Here is a 19,236-nt window from a genome sequence, read left to right as displayed (position 1 = left end):
ATACCTCCAAAGAGACCCAAAGCAGCCTTATTTTGGCAGTCTGTAACAGGCCTAAATGTCTCACAAAGCTACAGTTCCCAGACTTCCCTAGCATTGAGCCAGGGCAGTAAAAGCTTTTTGGACCTTATTTTCTGGGTACTATTTTAAAGATAGAATGGGGAGGAAATTTCACTTGATTGTGGTTTTGGATGTACTTTTTAGGCATCTGGATGGTCAGTCGTCAGGATTTTTGCCAGACCTGCTGTACTAAATGGGTAAAATGAGTTGAAGGAATCGATTCATGGTTGTTCAAGTCTTGTGACTTACCTCAGTTTCATTCCACAGTGAGTGACTAAATATGTTTTCTTTTTAAATGCATGTATTATTATTTTTTAAATAGTGTCCCATAGTAGGGTAGCATATTTACCATGTCAAAACCATGGGATGTGTTGAGTAAGTTTACAGTTGTATTTTAGCAGCTAGACAGTTGCAGGGTTTTAATTTCTTACAATTTTCTTTATGTATTTGTATTTTATAGCAAATATGTATTACAAACAGAAGCAAAATAATGTAAATTTCTCTGGGAAGTGGGTTTTAACAGAGGGGTGGCAACATAGGTAATCTCTTGTTTGTAGACACTTGTAGGAACATGGAGTAATTTAAAGTGACAGGGAAATTAACTGCCTTGCCTGTTATGAACTGGATGCTCTGTTTTCTGGGTTCAAACGATTGGTTTTTCATTGTTTTGTGGATTACAACCCTCCCCTGTTTTGCATACATTAATTTAAATTTGACATATACTTTTCAGTGTAAGCAGGAGTGCCTTTGCCTCTGCCTGTTGTGACCCTCTGGCTCTGCCTTCTTTTAGTTGCCCTGCACTTCACCCCACAATACCTAATTGGCACAGCTGCCACTTTTAAAAACCTTTTTAAATGGTGTGAAGAGTGTGTCCTAAGCACTAGTGCAGCCCAATCTTAAGATGTGTTTGCTCAGAAATATATTACACTTCAGTCGGATTTAATACCTGGTAAGCAGCTTATAATAGCAGATTTTGGTGTGGAAAATTCTACTATTAATGGCAAAAGTAGAACTATGTACTGTATGTGGAATATTTTGTTTTGCATAATACCAACACAAATTAGAATTAAATATATCCCATTGTATCCAGTGAACGTACTTCCTGGTATGTGTATGGTTAGAGTTGCAGCTTTATTCTTAATTAAAAATGTTCACAGTACCTAAATATTTGTTTATTTTTTTTGCCTGTGTTGATTTTTTTAATTTTTATTAATTCAACTTATTAAACATAAAACATAACACAATACCTGTGTTGTCATATTTCCATTATGATACATTTTACATAAAAGCAGATACCTATATAATTGTTTTGTTTGACAGAGAAGTTCCCAATTTCCTTATTTATCCCCTTTTCATCCTCTTCCATCTTCTTACCTTTCCTCATTCCTTATCTCTCTCTCTCATCACTCTGTCTACCTTCCTTCCTCCTTCCCACTTTCCATCCTCTCACCCTCCTTTCGCTTTCTGTCTCCCTCACTCACCTTCCACCCTACCCTCAGACATTTCAGTGTCTGAATAAAATTAAGGGGCAAGCCATTTGGAACCAGAAATCAGTATTTGAGAATTTAACGTTAATTCCATAATCATGTAAACATCTTTAGATCTGACCATTATCTCAACATTTAAGTGTACAGATCAGCAGAATAGATTGTTACACATTTCTTCATTTCTTTAGGAAAAGCACAGAAGCGTAGACTGAAGTCTTCTCTTAGTGGTGCATGGACGGAAAGCCAATGCGCAGGTAAGGTAGAGAATGAGAAATTATTTGTTTAGAGACTGGTTCAGATATTACACCAAACCATAGTTTCTACTTTATTATTATCATTGTGTAGAACCCAAACCACTGCTGAATTTCTAGACAATCATAGTTTAAAGCTGCCTGTTTCACTGGTGCACGCTCCAGTTTTGAAAGTGCAGCTGCCTCTTGAGTGGAGTGAAACGTTTAACTATGGTTCAGTAGTTCAGACATCACACCATATGACCTCAAGCTGGGTCACCGATCCATTGACCAAAGTAGCATGCTGCTTCCTGTCACAGTTGGGACAGTGCGCAAAGCAGGAGCAACTTGGCCTGAATTTACAGGACCAGTGTTTGTTTGTATGGAGGAAGCTAAGATCATCATTGGGAAGAAGTGGCTTGATGATGCAGCAGTTGAACTACTGAAAAGTGTAGCATAACAGAATTGTGCTATGCCATGCTCTTAGTTGCTGGTTTTTTCATTTGAAGAAAGGCATATTTTAAAGGGAATTTTTGCTGATCCATTCTTGAGTTAATCTGACCAAAAGCCTTGGGACTTCTGTGTGGAAGATTTGTTTTAAAATTTAATTTATCACATTTATATACTGTTCAATTTATAAGAAATATCTGAATTGTGTATACAGGTTGAATATAATACAGTAAATGAGATAAGACCATTAATAGCCCATATTTAGAGCAACAGTAAAAATACATGTCTGAGTTACAGATCAGACAACGTCTGTCAGAAAACAAATGTTTTGAGCAAGACTTACTCATTCCAGTTTTACATAGGCTTGTCTGAGCTTATACTTTTTGGTGTCCTTGTTGTCTGACCATTGGTGTCGCTTATATATTCTTTTTCCAGGTGTACCAGTAATCGATCAGGTGAAACCGGTATGGATGTAACAAGTCGTTGCACTCTTGGAGATCCCAACAAACTGCCTGAAGGAGTGCCGCAGCCTGCCCGCATGCCTTACATCTCAGATAAGCACCCTCGGCAGACGCTAGAAGTCATCAACCTATTGCGGAAGCACCGTGAGCTGTGTGATGTAGTGCTGGTTGTGGGGGCCAAGAAGATCTATGCCCACCGGGTGATCCTATCAGCTTGCAGCCCCTATTTCCGAGCAATGTTCACAGGGGAGCTGGCAGAGAGCCGACAGACTGAAGTGGTGATAAGAGACATTGATGAAAGGGCCATGGAGTTGCTAATTGACTTTGCATACACTTCACAAATTACAGTAGAAGAGGGCAATGTTCAGACTCTACTGCCAGCTGCCTGCCTCCTCCAGCTAGCTGAAATCCAGGAGGCCTGCTGTGAGTTTCTAAAAAGGCAATTGGATCCTTCCAATTGTCTTGGCATTCGAGCATTTGCTGATACACACTCTTGCCGGGAACTTCTGAGAATTGCTGACAAGTTTACCCAACATAACTTTCAAGAGGTAGGTGGCCTTCTCCCTGATCTATATCTGTAATAGAATGAAGTGCTAATATGAACTGTATCAGTGCAAGTGGAGGATCACATTTTAGGATACTCCTGTACAGTAAAAAAAAAAGCAGTACAGGAAGAGATTTGGGCTGGAACATTTTCCCCTGCTGGATTAATTTAAAACTTAAAGGAGATATTTGTCACATAGCAAAGCATTCAGAAATAGCATGCACTTACATCTGCAGGGAGAGGACAGTCAAATTCAAACTTCCTGTAGATAACAAGAGCTCTTGTGTCACAGTGGTGATGCCTGTACTGCAGCCACTCACAAACCGCAATGTTGTGAGTTCAGTACCAGCCGGCTAGGGGCTCTGGGTTGACGCAGCCTGGCATCCTTCCATAGGTCGCTAAAATAAGTACCCAGCTTGTTGAGGGCTATTAGTTTACACTTTGTAAACCACTTAGTACATTGGTAAGCTGTATAGAAATGTATTTGCTATTGCTACAACACCCACCTGAGCTGCACTATGATGGTCTCTAACTTCATTTTTGAGTAAAAATGTGAATTTCTGTTTCACTGTCTTCCAACATATAATCTCAGTTCTCATACATCTGTAGACCATGTCTGAAAAATCTGTACAGCCTTCATGTAATGGTAAATCCTTTATTTCCTTCTGACCAATGTTGATTGTAAGTTGGTAAACAAGAATATGTTTGGAGCATCATAAATGCATTTTAGCTTAGGACAATTACTTTTATTTTGATAGTCTTGATTTTGATTATCTGAGACTTCAGTCTTAGAATTACATTTACTATGAATCTAAATGTAAACTACAGTCACCCCTTAGTATCCATTCTGGACACCCCTACTCCAAACCCTATGGATACAAAAAAACTCAGGACCACAAGTCCCTGTAGCTATTTTGCCGCAGTAACATGGATGGCCATTAAAAATAATGGGTCTTGTTGGATAATGGATAATGTTGATTTAACAAGAAACTGACATAAAACTGACCAAAAAGGTCAATAGTATGTAATTGCTCTGACTTTGATGAGTAACAATATATGTTGTTTTTATAGTGTTTGTCTGAAATGTATGTTTGTCATTGTTTACTTGTTTATTTGTTTAATAATAATAATAATAATAATAATAATAATAATAATAATAATAATAATAAAGAATAATGGGCCTTGCCATCTGCAGATGCTTAAATCTGTGGATGGCAAGCCCAGGGTTGGGGCAGGTGGGCAGTAAATAATATTTGATAAAATACAATATACTGATTGAATGCTAACTGTTAAAAGTAAGCTCACATTAGAATATCTTAACAGTTCTCCAGTAAATGTGTTTTATTCTGTGGACGTAATTCTGAAAATATGGAGCAATGATGAAGAATGCCCTTCTGTGCCCCTCTTTGTCTTGTGGCTTCCTATGGTATTTGGCCGTGATGGCGAACCTGTGGCATGCATACCAGCGATGGCACATGAAGCCATTTCCCCCAGCGCGGGGGGCAGGGAGGAGGAGGAAGAGGCACACGCCTGTTCCTCCTTATTCCTGTTCGTTCCACGCCTTCAGCTGCCTCTCCGCAAACAACTGAAAGCCAGGGACAGCACGGGAGGAGGAAGATGATAAGGTGCATGCCTGTTCCTCCTCCTTTCCAACCCTCTTCTGCCTCAAGCTGTCTTTCCAGAGGCAACTGGTCTGTGGACTGCATGAGGGGAGGAGGAGGAAGAGGTGCATGCTGCTTCCTCCTCCTTCCTGACCCTCCTCAGCCTCAAGCTGCCTCTCTGGAGGCAGTTGAAGGATGGGGATGGTGCAGGGGTAGGAGGAGGAAGAGGTGCATGCCTATTCCTCCCCCTTCCCATCCCATCCCTCCCTGGCCTCAAGCTGCTTTTCTGGAGGCAGCTGAAGTCCAGGGACTGCACAGGGGGAAGAAGAGGAGGAACAGACGCATGCTGCTTCCTCCATCTTCCTGACCCTTCCCAGCCTCAAGCTGCTTCTCTGGAGGCATCTGAACACCTTGGACAGCGGGAGGGGAGAAGGAGGAAGAACAGGCGTGTGGCGCTTCCTCTTCTTCCTCCCTCTCCCTCCAGGCCTTCAGCTGTCTCTGGAGAAGGAGCTGAAGGCCTGGGAGGGCAGGGGGGAAGAGGTTCCATCCAGAAGTCTCACTCCTGGAGGATAGAGGTCCCGCCCCCAGCACAGGTAACAACTGGCACCAGAAGACATTTTAGTTTGGGCACTAAGCCCCTAAAGTATTCGCCATCACTTGTATACGTATTATACATGGCAGTTTGACATGTAATTTTCTGTTACATAAACAATGCAAAACATTCAAAGTTCAACACGAAGTAACAACTACAGGCCCTGATCCCATCTCACCTGCTTTCTTTAGCTCAGTGGTGGCCACTTACCTATATATATATAACTTAGACCTGAACAACTGTGATGCTTCAAGCTTCATTCAGTTCATCATAGTTCTGTTAAGACACAGGGTTCTTAACAAATGAGTATTCGAAATCTCATCCAATTCAGATCTTCGTTGACATTTCACTGTCAGCTCTTCTTTGCCAAACCTGTGCCAAACAGTGCTAAGTACATACAGTCCACTTCAAAGGGAAGCAGTTATTCCTGAATGCCCTAGTTGCTTAACTAAGGGCTGAAACAAATAGCCCATTTGCGCTGCCCTCCAGTTGCTGGCAAAACATCAGGAATAATGAACATTTGTTCATAGGAGATTAGCACCAAAATTTGTTGTAGGGAGAGAGTGGCTCAATTTCCCAGATGTTAACTCATTCCATGACTATGAAGGATTGATCAGCCAATTCTGATCCCAGCAAGACTTTTTCTTTACCAAAGGAATCAGTCAATAGCCCCATAACAAGATAATTCCTCTCTAAATCAGTATTTATATGATCTGAAGAGAAACCAGAGTATATTAAATCAGTATTGACAAAACCTTAGATCCCTTAAGATGGACAGGTAAACACCCAATGGCCACAGTTCCTACTAGAAGAGGATTTGTTGTATTGTTGTATTGAACAGTCATCTAGGTTCCCTATTTGGGAGACATCTGGCTGCAGGTAATGCCATAAACCTCAAGGAAATATTCTGCTTTTTCATCAATTGGGAGGGAAGCCATGGATCTAGTATGCCTATTGAAGAAATCAGCCAGAGGAGACATCCATATTCTGGTACTAGTAGATGCTATCTTGTGGAAAGCTCTAGTCCATGAACTACTAGAAATCTTTGCAAGGTAGGTTTTTTTCAAAAGAGATACTTTGGCAGGATACAGACCGCCCAAAAAGGGCGGTCTGCCACTGCCTCCATTTTTGCCAGCGGGAAGCCTCAGCTGCCAAACGGCGAGGCTTCCCGGTGGTGGAAAAAGAACCTGCAAAATGCGGATTCTTTTTGCGACGCACTTGCGATGCCCGAGTGCACAAATGGCGCACTCGTGACGTTGCCAGCGCAACGGGACATGCGGATGCTATGCATCCATTGCGTCAAAATGGCAGCGCCTGTGTGTACAGGGGACCGCCATTTTGACGCCCCCGTCACGTGCTAGGTATGAGGCCGGTATGGACGCTGCGTCCTCGACCAACCCCTAGCACGTGACGAGGGCGCTGTATCCGCCAGTCTGTACAGCGCCTAACAGACCAAGGCAGCTGCTTCATGAGCCAAATTCTAAGCCGAATATGGGAGACCCATAAAGTCCATCCTCTTAAAACCATGGTCTACATCTGTAGACCTGGGCCAAGATCCTACTGGATGCTGGGTTTTTTGTTGGAACTCCATAAGTGTATGTACACTGTGGGTTGAGGAAGCTAAAGGGTTCTCCTTTTTCTCTGGCTGTGCAACAGTAGTTGAATGGTGTCTTGCTGCAGACATTAGTGGTCATTTCATTTGCAGGGGTGGAATGCACATGGGCACTGGTTGGTTGCCATTGCATAGCCTAAAACTGGAATTGTGCAAAGAGATACCGGATGCCTGTTTGCTCTGTCCAAAAACAACGCATATTCTGCCATAACTGGGGATTTCAGTGTTCACAAAATTAGGATACCACAGTGTAAGTCACGAAATTAGGATTCCTGTGTAATGGATTAGTAAAATAAGAAATAGAAGGATATGTTTTAAATGTTTGTAAAAATTCAGCATCGGCAGTGGCACAAATTGATAGCCCATTTTCTATTTTTGTTTGTGAGATCCCCAGAAATTCCTATTTTAGCATTTGTTTGGATGTCATCTAGGGGCAGGGGGTTAGACTTAGTTAATGAAGTTGCGAAGAAGAGCCCCTTTCCATTTTTTCTGTGCTTCTGTATGTCCAGTTGGCCCTCTGTTTTCGTGGGGCATCTGTTCCAGACCGCCCCCCATGCAAACGAAGGCTCACCCATATTCAAGCCTCATAGGCTTGAATGGAGCATGGGCCAGGCATGTGCACCATTGAAGACAGCAGAGGTTGCCCCTCCGTGGGTAATTGAGGGCGCGGATCCCAGATCCGTGAGTTAGGAGGAGCGACTGTATTCGAGATATAATAACATTTGTGCTAAATTGACCAGTTTAGGACAGCAGAAGGGGATCCTAGTTACCATAAGAGGATAAGCACAGGCACCCAGAGTATGATCTGCAGGGAAGGGTCTGAAAAAAGTTGTTTACATCAGGCCAATGTGTATTCTCTTGCTCCCTTTCTTAGGGGCTCACCTGTTTGCATGCTGGGTGTCTGTATATGTGATTTGGTGGGTTGAACCTATTAATTAGAGTAAAGTTGGCAGAAAACTCAAAAGAGAGTCCAGTTGAACACAGGCAGAAGTCTGTCTGATGACATATTCCATGACAGTGCAGGCAAAACAACCCTGTTTTTTCTCTGCCATTATTGCATCTACAAAGAGATAGCCAGCAGAGCTGTTTTGAGTGATCACAGATCACATAAAATTTACTGTGAACAACTTGCCTGGCATATTTCAGATGAAATCATGAAGATCAGCTGTGAGTTGGATGCTATAATTAATACACATCCAGTGAATGTAACACCTTGACTGCTGTTTATCCAATGATAATGGATACTTTTCAGTTTGTTTAGCTTAACAATGTGGACAGGATTGTTGGAGAGGTGAGAACCACCACATGTATGTCAGACTTGCCAGAAACCCCCTTCTGCTTTATTGAGCAAGGAACTGTCTAATTCAGAAAATACATGCATGAAGCTATCATATCTGGGAATGTCTATCAAATAGTAATGGCTGTCTATGGCTGTCTATTAACATAACATTTCATAAGATCCATGGCTGTTATCTCTGGTTCTATAGTCAATCTTAACTGTTTGAGTTACACTATATTTGCATAACTACACACAGAGAGTACTTCAGCTGAAAAAAGAAAAAAAGGAATAGCTGTTATCTAGGTATGTTTTATAGCTAATTGAGCCCTGCACACAGTGTAATCTTTCTCACATCTTTTTCCACTCTCTTCTTGAAAACATCATCTGAAATGAGCTTACATATGTCTTTTCGATCCATAATTCTCTCACTTTGTTCTAGTGATTTGGATTGAGTTGAGACCTGCATGGTTTATGATCAAGCTGAATGCAGCGCACAAGTCACATATCAAAATATGTGCTGTCCTAGGCAGACAGCAAAACAAATGTGCTTTTCAGACCTGAGGTATTAGTAGACTGGAAATTCTGTGGGCCTAGTATAGAGTATATTGTGCACTCCCTATGACTGCTATGACTATGTTGCTATTGAAAGTTCTCACAATTTGCCAGACAAGAGAGGAGAAATACAGTTAACTATACTATCTCTTGTTCCACATGTGAAAAGGGGAGAGATCACTTTGGATCTTTTCTTGTCTTCTGAGTAACTTATTTCTTACCCGAGCTTAAAAGAAATGTATTAACATGTTTGCAGCTTGTCAGGGGCTTGTCTTTCACTACCAGCTTAGTCTGGAGTCTCTTATTCCCTCTGAAGTGCATTTGCACTCATGGCCTCTGTGTGTATATTTAGAGAATGCAAATGAAAGGGGGGGGGGGTGGGATCAAATGAGTCCATCTCCTAGTTCTGAGACACTCTGTCTTCTGCTGCAAACCGAGGACAGGAAAACTTTTCAAATTTATCTACAATGCTCTAGGTAATATTTTTCCAGACATTTTGTTTTCTGACTTTTGATCTTATTATAAGTACAGTTCTGTTACTAGTTGGGGTTGCTCTCTACTCACTCTCACCCACCAATGAATATTCTTTCAGTTAATTTGAAAGATTGATAAAGAATAAAATCACTTTTTGCTTCAGGTCTTTTATTTTCACCAGTGTCCCAGAACTCCTTGTCATTGCTCCCAAATTAATTTGGACAACTGAGGCTCCAGTAATGATCTGCCCAAAAACCACCCTGAAATTTATACCTCCCAAAGATTTGAAATGAAGCCTTCCAGAGCCAGAGCAAATTGTTCCATTTCATGTCCCAAGGTCACTTTGGTCTTCATCATTATTTAATATTCCCCATTTTGTGTCAGAATGTTCTTTTTTTTTAACAGTATGTCACTTTCCCAGTTCTAAATGTTAATGGTTGCTTTAAAAGGGTTCCATAATACTGTATTTTTGTATCTCCATGCAGGTGATGGAGAGTGAGGAATTCATGCTGCTTCCAGCCAATCAGCTCATTGACATAATATCCAGTGATGAACTGAATGTCCGGAGTGAAGAGCAGGTGTTCAATGCTGTGATGGCTTGGGTTAAATACAGCATACAAGAGAGACGACCTCAGCTCCCCCAGGTAACCACCAGATATTTTTCTTACATTATTTACATATTTTTGTACAAAGTTATATAGGCAAATTTGATTTTACGAAGATATGCATTCCATTATTTCCAGTCTTAAATGGCTATGATGGTGGACAAGAGAATTGGATCTACATGCAGGGCTTTAGCTGAAAAGAGAGCTGGCCTTTACCCTGAAATTTTATCATATTAAAATATTGGTTTCTTCTTTAACCTTTCTAGTTAACAGTTATAAGGAAAGCATGGAGTGACATCAGTGCAAATGCTTTGGAATGTGATTAACATTAAATACGCTCATCCCTCCGGATTTGCAGGAGATATGTTCAGGGGTCCCTCACGTATACCAAATTTCGCAAATAGTCACGTCCCATTTTCCCCAATGGTGGCCATTGGGGACAATGGGACTTGACTATTGGCAAAATTCCCTCCCTCCCTCACCAGCATCTTCCTTCCCAGTGCTGGGGCCTGTAATTGGCACTGGCTGCCATTGGAACTCGCTTTCCCAGTGCCACTTGGGGCCCAGTGTGTGCATGCCCTGTCTCCTCTGCCGTAGTCAATGGGTGCACGATACATCAATTGGCTCCGGCAGAAGGGGCAGGGTGTGTGTATGCTGGGTCCCGAGCCCCTGTGGGAAAGTGAGTCCTGATGGCGGTTGAGGCTGATTATAGGCCCTGGCGCCAGAGGGAAGATGCCGGTAAGGGAGGGAGGAAGGGAGCCACGACCTTGGCCTCGCGAATGATTGAAACCACCAGTGCCAAGGCCACGAATGGGGAGGGACGAGTGTACATATTTTAGTACTACTGTTAAGTAAAATAGTTTATTCCTTGCTTGAAGAAATGACAGCTAAAACACCGAGAAAGTTGTTCCCCTTCTGAGAACCAAAGAAGGAGAGAAGATGATTTTGAGTTTTTATCACAGGGCTCTGCACTTTCAAGCCAGTTACAACTATACACACCATGAATGAAGGAGTTTTATTCAAGCACATCTATGTATTCCAGCATTCTTTTTCCTAAAGCAGCCAACCAAATGCATATACAGAATGCAGAATTAGGATGTGAATGCAAGAGCTTCCTCTACTCAGTGTTTCACAAACTTTGGTCTTCCAGATGTATTTCACTTCTCTTCCCCAAATTCCTTACTGTTGGCCAAGCTGCCTGGGGTTTCCGGGAATTGAAGTCCAAAACAAGTACAGGATAAAAATATGCCAACCACTGCCTAGCTCATGTTCCCCAGCAACTAGCATTCAGAGGCATATGGTTTGTGATATTCAGAGGCATATAGCCTGAGTTATTGGAGGTAATCTGTAGCCTTATCATCTTTGAATTTGCTCAGTCTCCTGATAAAGCTATTCAAGGTGGTAATGAATTCCATAATTTAACTATGCACTGTGCATTTGCATAGTCTTTCAAAAGTCTAAGTAAACAGTATCTACAGCCTTGGTATGTCTCAGTTGAATATTTGCCCCCCTGCCATTTAATAAGCTGATCTACAACTGAATTATAGCATCACTGAAAACTCACCAAACTGCTGATATATGGGAGGCTTCTTCTAGGGTGTTGTACTTCATTTCTGTTACACTGTTCTTGTCTTACAGGTGCTGCAACATGTCCGCTTGCCACTGCTCAGTCCAAAGTTCCTGGTAGGCACAGTTGGTTCTGATCCACTCATTAAAAGTGATGAAGAATGTCGGTAAGTCATAACTGATAGTACGAAATGACATGTTTGGAAATTGAAAAGTCTTTGTGGGTAAAATTTTCTATTAGAAGTTTGGAAGCTTGACTAGTTCTGTGTGTCACTTTGCCATATTCCAGAAAACCTGAAGTGATTTTTTTCACTCTTCTGGAATGGATGTATTTTAATCCCCCTTTTTCTGTTAGAAGTTATTATGGAATATATGGTGGTAAGAGGATTAAAATGAACTGAGGTATGTCTTCTTTTTGCAAAAGGGGATGTCCATCATACATGGTTTCTATTCACAACAAAAATAGCTTTGATTAGACTGTTACAAGGGGGCAGATGCTACTGCTGTTCTGTTATCTTGCATTCCTGGCAGGATCATCTTATTTCAAATTTTGGATTATCCCTGTCCTTCTCTTTCCATTTATCCTGGCATGAAACTAATAGTAGTTTCGTTAACAATATTTAATGTAAACTTTCTGAAAAGTGTATTTATTACACAGATATCACATGCTGTTACAAGGATAAGTGATTTTTAGGAACAATATATATTACACTTATAGCATGATTTGTGTCATCATTATTTTCATCATTATATTACTGAAGTCTCACTGACTTCAGTGGAATAATCTTGTTACTGAAAGGAGAAACAGACCTCCCCAACAGGGCGGCTTCAAGCCGCCCCTGAGAAATTTAGATTGGGGCTGCAGCAACTCATGCCGTGGCCCCAATCTGCCCTTTTGCCTGCCCAAAAAAGAAGCAGCAAATAGCCACTGCTTTTTGCAGCAGCAAAAAGCCGGCTTTTCAGCCCCACCGTGGACGGAAGTCGGCTTTCAGATGCTCCAGCAGTGTACAGCATCCAAACACTGCACCGCGAGAGCACCCGGAAGCCAGGCCATGTGTTGGCAACCAGGCGCCATGAAAGTGGCTTCCCAGAGTCTTTGAGGGGGTGTTGTCTGTATGCCATGCCCCCAAGCCAGCTGGAAGCCAGCTTTTTATAACGATCTCTTTCACCCCTAAATTTTTCCAAGGATTATATTTTAATCTTCCTATCCATATAGCCAGATATCAACCTGACCTTTCAAAAATTCATGGGTTTTAACAAGCTGACTAAACAAATAATTTTAGCCTGATCCTTTAAATTAAAATTGATATGATTGTGATATTTCTTTTTTTTAAGAAAACTAAACTCAGAGAATATAATTCTCAAATTGATTCAGAGGAGCAATTCACTCCAAAACTAAATTTACCTTCCTATCCAAAACCTTTTCGGCAACCGCTCCCAGATTATGGAATGGCCTGCCGGATGAGATCTGTCACATTACCACTTTAGACAGCTTTTAAAAAGCTGTTAAGACAGATCTTTTCCGGCAGGCCTTTCCTGAATAGACAACCAGCCACCAAAAATCTGAACCTCCCTGATTCCCACCACAACCACCACTTTGATCTATTTGTTAATTTTGTTTGTCATTTTAAGATATATTTTAAATTACAAAATGTTTAATTGTAGTTGGGGGGGGGAGGATTTTGGGATACAGGTCTGTATTGTTTTAATGTGTAAGCCACCCCGGTTGTGTTGCACAGAGAGGTGGGATATAAATAAATCTTCTTCTTCTTCCTGTTACTAGTTTTAAGGTTGCAACTTTTAATCTGAGATAGCTAGTTAAAATGTAATTGTTAACTGTGCTCAATCTTCTTAGTGTTTTAAATGACACATTCTGAAATGGCTGTCTGGTTTTGGAGCAATGACGTCTTGTGATTTGCTGAATGGCTTCATAAAAATAAAAAAAAATCTGTGACCTTTCTTGGGCAGGGACTTAGTGGATGAAGCTAAAAATTATCTGCTATTGCCACAAGAGCGACCATTGATGCAGGGGCCAAGAACTCGGCCACGCAAACCCATCCGCTGTGGAGAAGTACTCTTTGCAGGTATGCACATGTATTGCTGCAGCAAAATATATGCTGCTGCACTGTTGTGGTGAATGAGGCAAGAAACTTAGGTAACAATACTCTTCTTGTCAGTAGTATTAATTTTGCTCTAAACCATGAGATATCTATCCTGATCATAAAGGGCCCCCTTTAACTATAAAAAACGAACTCTTAAATGTAGAAACTAGTATGCAGTATAAACCTCAATATAACAACGTACCTCTAAAACTGTAGGGCCTTAATACTCTAAAGATACCAGATCCTGTCTGATCTTGGAAACAAAGCAGGGTCAGCACTAGTTAATACTTAGATGGGAGATAATCAAAGAATATCAGGTACTGTAAAGTATGGCTGCATCCACACTGCAGAAATAATCTGGTTTGCCACCACTTTGTCATGGATTAGTATTGTGAGACATTTATCCTTCTCTATCAGAGAGCTCTGGTGGCACAACAAACTACAGTTCCCAGAATTCCATAGCATTGAACCATGGCAATTAATGGTGTCAAACTGAATTATTCTGTAGTTTAGCTGTGGCCTAGATTTCAGAGGAAGGAACTGGAAAAACCTCCTCTAAGTACTCCTAGTCTGAGATACCTTGATGAAATTGATGGGATCATCATAAATTGACAGACAACTTGAAGGCGCCTATAAATGTAAATAATAAAATGCTTCTGTTACAAATATGAAAGTATGAAGAGGGAGGGAGGGAGCATGATTATGTGCCTATCTGGTGTGATGTAACACTCACAAGTAATGGTTTCACATTTGTATATTTTATGTTATTTTTTATATTTTTATATTATAACATTATCTGTTTTTAAAAATTTACATTTTTAACTTGTTATATTAATTCTGTTTTTAATTCTGTTTTTAGAATTGTACTGTTTATTGCGTATTTTTTGTGAGCTCCCTTGAGTCTAATTTAGGAGAAAGACAGCATATAAAATAAAACAAAAGAATCCTTAAAAATTGGCAGATGGTTGGTAGTCAGTGAAACAAGTGGAGAATTATTATTATATCCACATTGTTGTTTCCCATGACATACCATATATACTCATGTATAAGTCAAGAAATTTTAGTAAAAAAAATTTACACTAAAAACCTGGGTCAACTTATCCATAGCAAACTGGATTTTAAACCCCTGTCTTTTTATGCTTCCCACACCCAAAAGGCTTATCATGCGTCTCAGTTCAATCCATCTTTCCCTGTGCTGCATGCTCTTTTCTTCTGCTGTCCCAGTGTAGCTCTGCATTGCCTATGACAGAGACAGCTCTGATTCCCTCTTCAGAAAGAACACAGTGGTGACCAGGGTGTGTGTCTGTCTTTTCTCTCAACCCCGCTCACAGTCTGCAAGTTTTCTATTTATATTGTTGAGCAACTGGATTTTAAGCCCCCTCCCTTTTACCTTCTTTTTACCCTGTTACATGCCACTAAGATTTACCCTCTACTTACCCACTGGTCATATCAAAATCCATAATTTTGGCTCCAAACCCTAACCTTGATTTAAACATGAAATCAACTTATATGTGAGCATATACAGGAAGTATATGTGTTGCATAATCTGTTTATACAGTGCGCCCGCGCCATACACGGGCGTGCCATACGCGGCCTTGAGCATACGCGCTCAAGCCGCAGCGAGTGCGCGGGGCAGAAGGGCGGCGCGTCTCATTCAATTGAATAGGCGCACGCGCCCGTTGTGCCTCATGCACGCACGAGCCCCATTGTTTCCAATGGGGTTCGAGCATAGGCGGAATTCGCCTTACGCGGAGGGATCCGGAACGGATCCCCCGCATAAGGCGAGGACAGACTGTATTACCGTGTCTCTATATTAAGCACAGTACAAGTGTACCTATAGCCTATGATTATGCAACACATAGCATATTATGCAGGATAGAATCATGATGCCATATCTATCAGTACAGAGTCATGGCAGCATGTCAGTCAGGACAAAATCATGGCATGATTAATCCAATCCTGACATGCCATTTCCATCCTGAAAGCCCATGCTATGGCCTGTGATGTCAGAAGCCAGTACTCCACATGGGGGCCTTCGGGATGGACACAATGATGGTGACCAGTTATAGGGTGCATGGCAGCAGCGGGTTCATTGCATGGCACCAAGTGTGTGTGTGAACACCTGCTTTTCATCCTGCTTGGCTCAGGGATTGACCGAGGTGGGACCCAATCAGTATAAGATTGTAATAGTGAATGATACATCTTTAATGACTGGCATGCAAAATTCAGTGCAGTGGATAGATTGTTCAGCTCTTATTAGGACCAGGATTCAAGTCTCTGCCCAGCCATGAAATTTTCTGAATGTTTTTGAGCCTGAGATGGAATTTCAGTCTAAGCTATCTCACAGAAGGGCTGAATTTGAAAGAATGACTGACCTTGCCTACAGCCTTGAAATCTTTGAAGACAGAAAAATAAATTTTAAAAAAAAGTCTCACAGTAATTTATTTTAGGGCACTGATCTAACCTCATGGCTAAGTGGGAGTTTGAATCTGGGATCATAACATAGAAGTTAAATTTCTACAACTGTTTGAACTGCATGATATTCATAGAATTTTCCACCACAGTACAATAGTCTCCAAAGTATGATAGCTTTACGTTAGTCATTTTGGCTTCTAGTGAAAGATGACACTTGGTTTTCTCTTTGGCCCATTCACTTGTCTTTTTGGCAGTCTGTGGTATCCATAGAACTGTCTTCTTAGATTGTATTTCAGATGAGTTGATTCTTGTCCTATCAACTTTCTTCACTGCCCAGTTTTCATAATCGTATTTACAAATTGGAAGTATGAAGACATTAATTTTTCTGAATTTGAAATTTAATTGTATTTTTACACTTGAGGACCTTATCTAGCTCCTCTATCATTGACCTTCCAAATCTTAGTCATCTTCTAATTTCTTGAAAATTATGTCCATTTTAATTAATGACTGAACCAAGGTAGGCAAAATCTTGAATTATGTCTTTACTCACTTTAAATTTGTGTGAATGATCTGTGGTCATTATTTATCTTTGCTTTATCTTCAGTAGAAACTCTCCATTTTCACTTTGATTTTCATCAGTAGTGATTACAAATCTTTGCTATTTTCTGCTAGTACTGTGGTGTTATCTCCATATCTTAAATTGTTGTTACTCCTTCCCCTGATTTTCACACTTATTTTCTCTAAGTGTAATCCCATTTTCTGCATAATATGTTCTGCATATAAATTAGACAGAGAAGGTGAAAAAATGCAGCATTCCCTGACCCCTTCCCATCCTGTCAACCATATTCTCCATATTATGTCCTGACAGTGACAATCTACGGTATCAGTTATGCATCAGGACAATCAAATGACATATCCATTTGTTAAGCACAATTCATAGTTTTACATGATCTAGACAATCAAAGGTTTTGTTAATTCTCTTCTGTAATTCTTTGATGCATTCTGTTAGCCAATGTTTGTTTGCAACATGATCTCCAGTACCTCTTCCTTTTCTGAACCCAGCTTGCATGTCTGACATTTCTGGCTCCATGACATTATAAAAATCCTATATTGTAAAATATTATCACTTTTCCTTACATAGGGGATTGAATCATAGAGTTGGAAGAGACCACAAGGGCAATCCAGTCCAACCCCCTGCCATGCAGGAAATCTCAGTCAAAGCATCCCTGACAGATGGCCATCCAGCCTCTGTTTAAAGACCTCTAAGAAAGGAGACTCCACTACACTCCGAGGGAGTTTGTTCCACTGTCAATCAGCCCTTACTGCCAGGAAGTTCCTCCTAATGTTGAGGTGGAATCTCTTTTCCTGCAGCTTGCATCCATTGTTCCTGGTCCTGTTCTCTGGAGCAGCAGAAAACAAGCTAGCTCCCTCCTCAATGTGACATCCCTTCAAATACTTAAACAGGGCTATCATATCACCTCTTAACCTTCTCTTCTCCAGGCTAAACAGCCCCAGCTCCCAGTGACCCGGTGGTTACCGCAGTCCCTTTATTGGGGATTGAAATGTATACTGCATGTTTCCAGGTCTATGCCCCATTGTTTTGTTTTCCCCATTTCTTTGCAGATTTTTATTAGAATTTGGATTCATACTACTCTGTAGTTTGAAATGGTCTTCTGGTATGCCATTTGTTCCTGATTATTTATTTATTGCTAAGGGGCTAAACAGACAGGTCAAAAGGGCCGGCATCGGGGTGGAGTGGGGGCGTGACAGCTGTACGATGCACACCCTGACTCCACCCACAAGCCGCCATGGTGCTGCCTGACCAACTACATGGTGGTCAGTGTTACAGTGCTCCTTTGGTGTGGTGTTCAGATGAGACACACAAAACGAGTGCTGGAAAGTGCTGCTGCAGCAGCAAAGGCACCCTTTTTTCAGCTCCAAAAGGAGCGGCATTTTGCCACTTCTTTCGCGGCTGCAAAAAACTGATCCGGTGCACAAAGAGATGGCATAATGCTGCCTCTTTAGGCCCTAAGTGCATATTCTACTTCACATTCTAAAATTGAGAGGCATCATCCAGGGTAGTTTCATAAACGAATCTATCCTATTTTAAAGTCTTCTACATAATTCTTCAGTGCATCGTTTCTATTGTCTCTATTTTGTCATGATCATATAATATTCTTGACCATATAGCATCCCTACTCTTGGTTTAAATTTCACTTTGATATCTGTGAACTTGTAGAAGAGATTATTATTATTTATTATTAACCTTTATTTATAAAGCGCTGTAAATTTACACAGCACTGTACATACAATCTTTTAGTCAGATGGTTCCCTGCCCTCAGGCTTAGAATCTAAAAAGATCTCTTGTTCTGCATTTTTATTGTCTTCCATTTCTTTGTACTGATTATTATTATAATCCCTATGATGATGATTCCTGTGTACAACTCATTAAACAGTTGTGTTCAGTATTCTGATTCTTGTTTCTTTCAGCATTTGCTTCTTGTCCATCCTTAACTGCTCAAAGGGTCAGTCATCCAATGAACCATTCCCTTTCTTTCTTCTGTTGTTTTGTATTTTCCCCTGATAATGTGCCTGGTTTTCATCCACATTTGTTAAGTTCCTGGTCAGTTAGGCTTAATAATAAACTGTTCTTTACATGATCTTTTAAGTTCTTTGGAGATATTCTTTTAAATTGAATTTTGGCAATTTGGCCATGTTACCTGACAATATCTGATTCTCTTCTGTTTCCTACATATGCATTCCAATAGCCTATTTATTAACACGCCCTGTTTTGGTGTGTAATTTCTATGTCTTGCATACTCTTTACCTTAGTCACTTTCTCCCCAAATTAAACAGATTTATGCTCATTCTGCACAAGTCAAATAAATCTGACTGCCCAATTCATTGTTGTTCAAACTTCCCTAATAATTTTGTATATTCAGGAAACTTGATCACCTCCCTACTTATCCCTAATTCCAGAACTTTACAAAAAAGTTAAAAAGCATTGGCCCTAGTATAGCTGCTTGAGAGATGCCACTGTTTACATTCCATGACTGCTAAGTTTGTTATGTAATCATTTATGAGAGACTTTATCAAGGGGCTTTTAGAAGTCTTAAGTAAGTAGTGTTTCCAAAATCATCCTTGTATACATGTTTATTGACACCGTAACGAATTGTAAAAGGTGAAGAAGATAGGATGTTTGGAAAAAT

At 40.7% G+C, this 19,236-nt stretch overlaps 1 protein-coding gene across 1 annotated transcript in view; it reads left to right on the top strand.

Annotated features, from left to right (window-relative positions):
• Positions 1-190: 190 nt before the first annotated feature.
• The window catches only part of KLHL20 (kelch like family member 20), a 31,965-nt gene continuing 12,919 nt past the window's right edge, over positions 191-19,236 (top strand). Inside the window, exons 1-6 of the mRNA XM_042463941.1 lie at positions 191-323; positions 1,733-1,798; positions 2,660-3,233; positions 9,825-9,983; positions 11,583-11,677; positions 13,479-13,594. Coding sequence (XP_042319875.1) covers positions 1,776-1,798; positions 2,660-3,233; positions 9,825-9,983; positions 11,583-11,677; positions 13,479-13,594 — 967 coding nt within the window. The 5' untranslated portion in view covers positions 191-323; positions 1,733-1,775. The remainder of the gene's footprint in view (positions 324-1,732; positions 1,799-2,659; positions 3,234-9,824; positions 9,984-11,582; positions 11,678-13,478; positions 13,595-19,236) is intronic.

The sequence above is a fragment of the Sceloporus undulatus genome, chromosome 4 (genome assembly GCF_019175285.1).
Source record: "Sceloporus undulatus isolate JIND9_A2432 ecotype Alabama chromosome 4, SceUnd_v1.1, whole genome shotgun sequence".
NCBI lineage: Eukaryota > Metazoa > Chordata > Lepidosauria > Squamata > Phrynosomatidae > Sceloporus > Sceloporus undulatus.
Note: the sequence above shows the minus strand (reverse complement) of the source record. Positions and strands in the feature narration are given on the sequence as shown.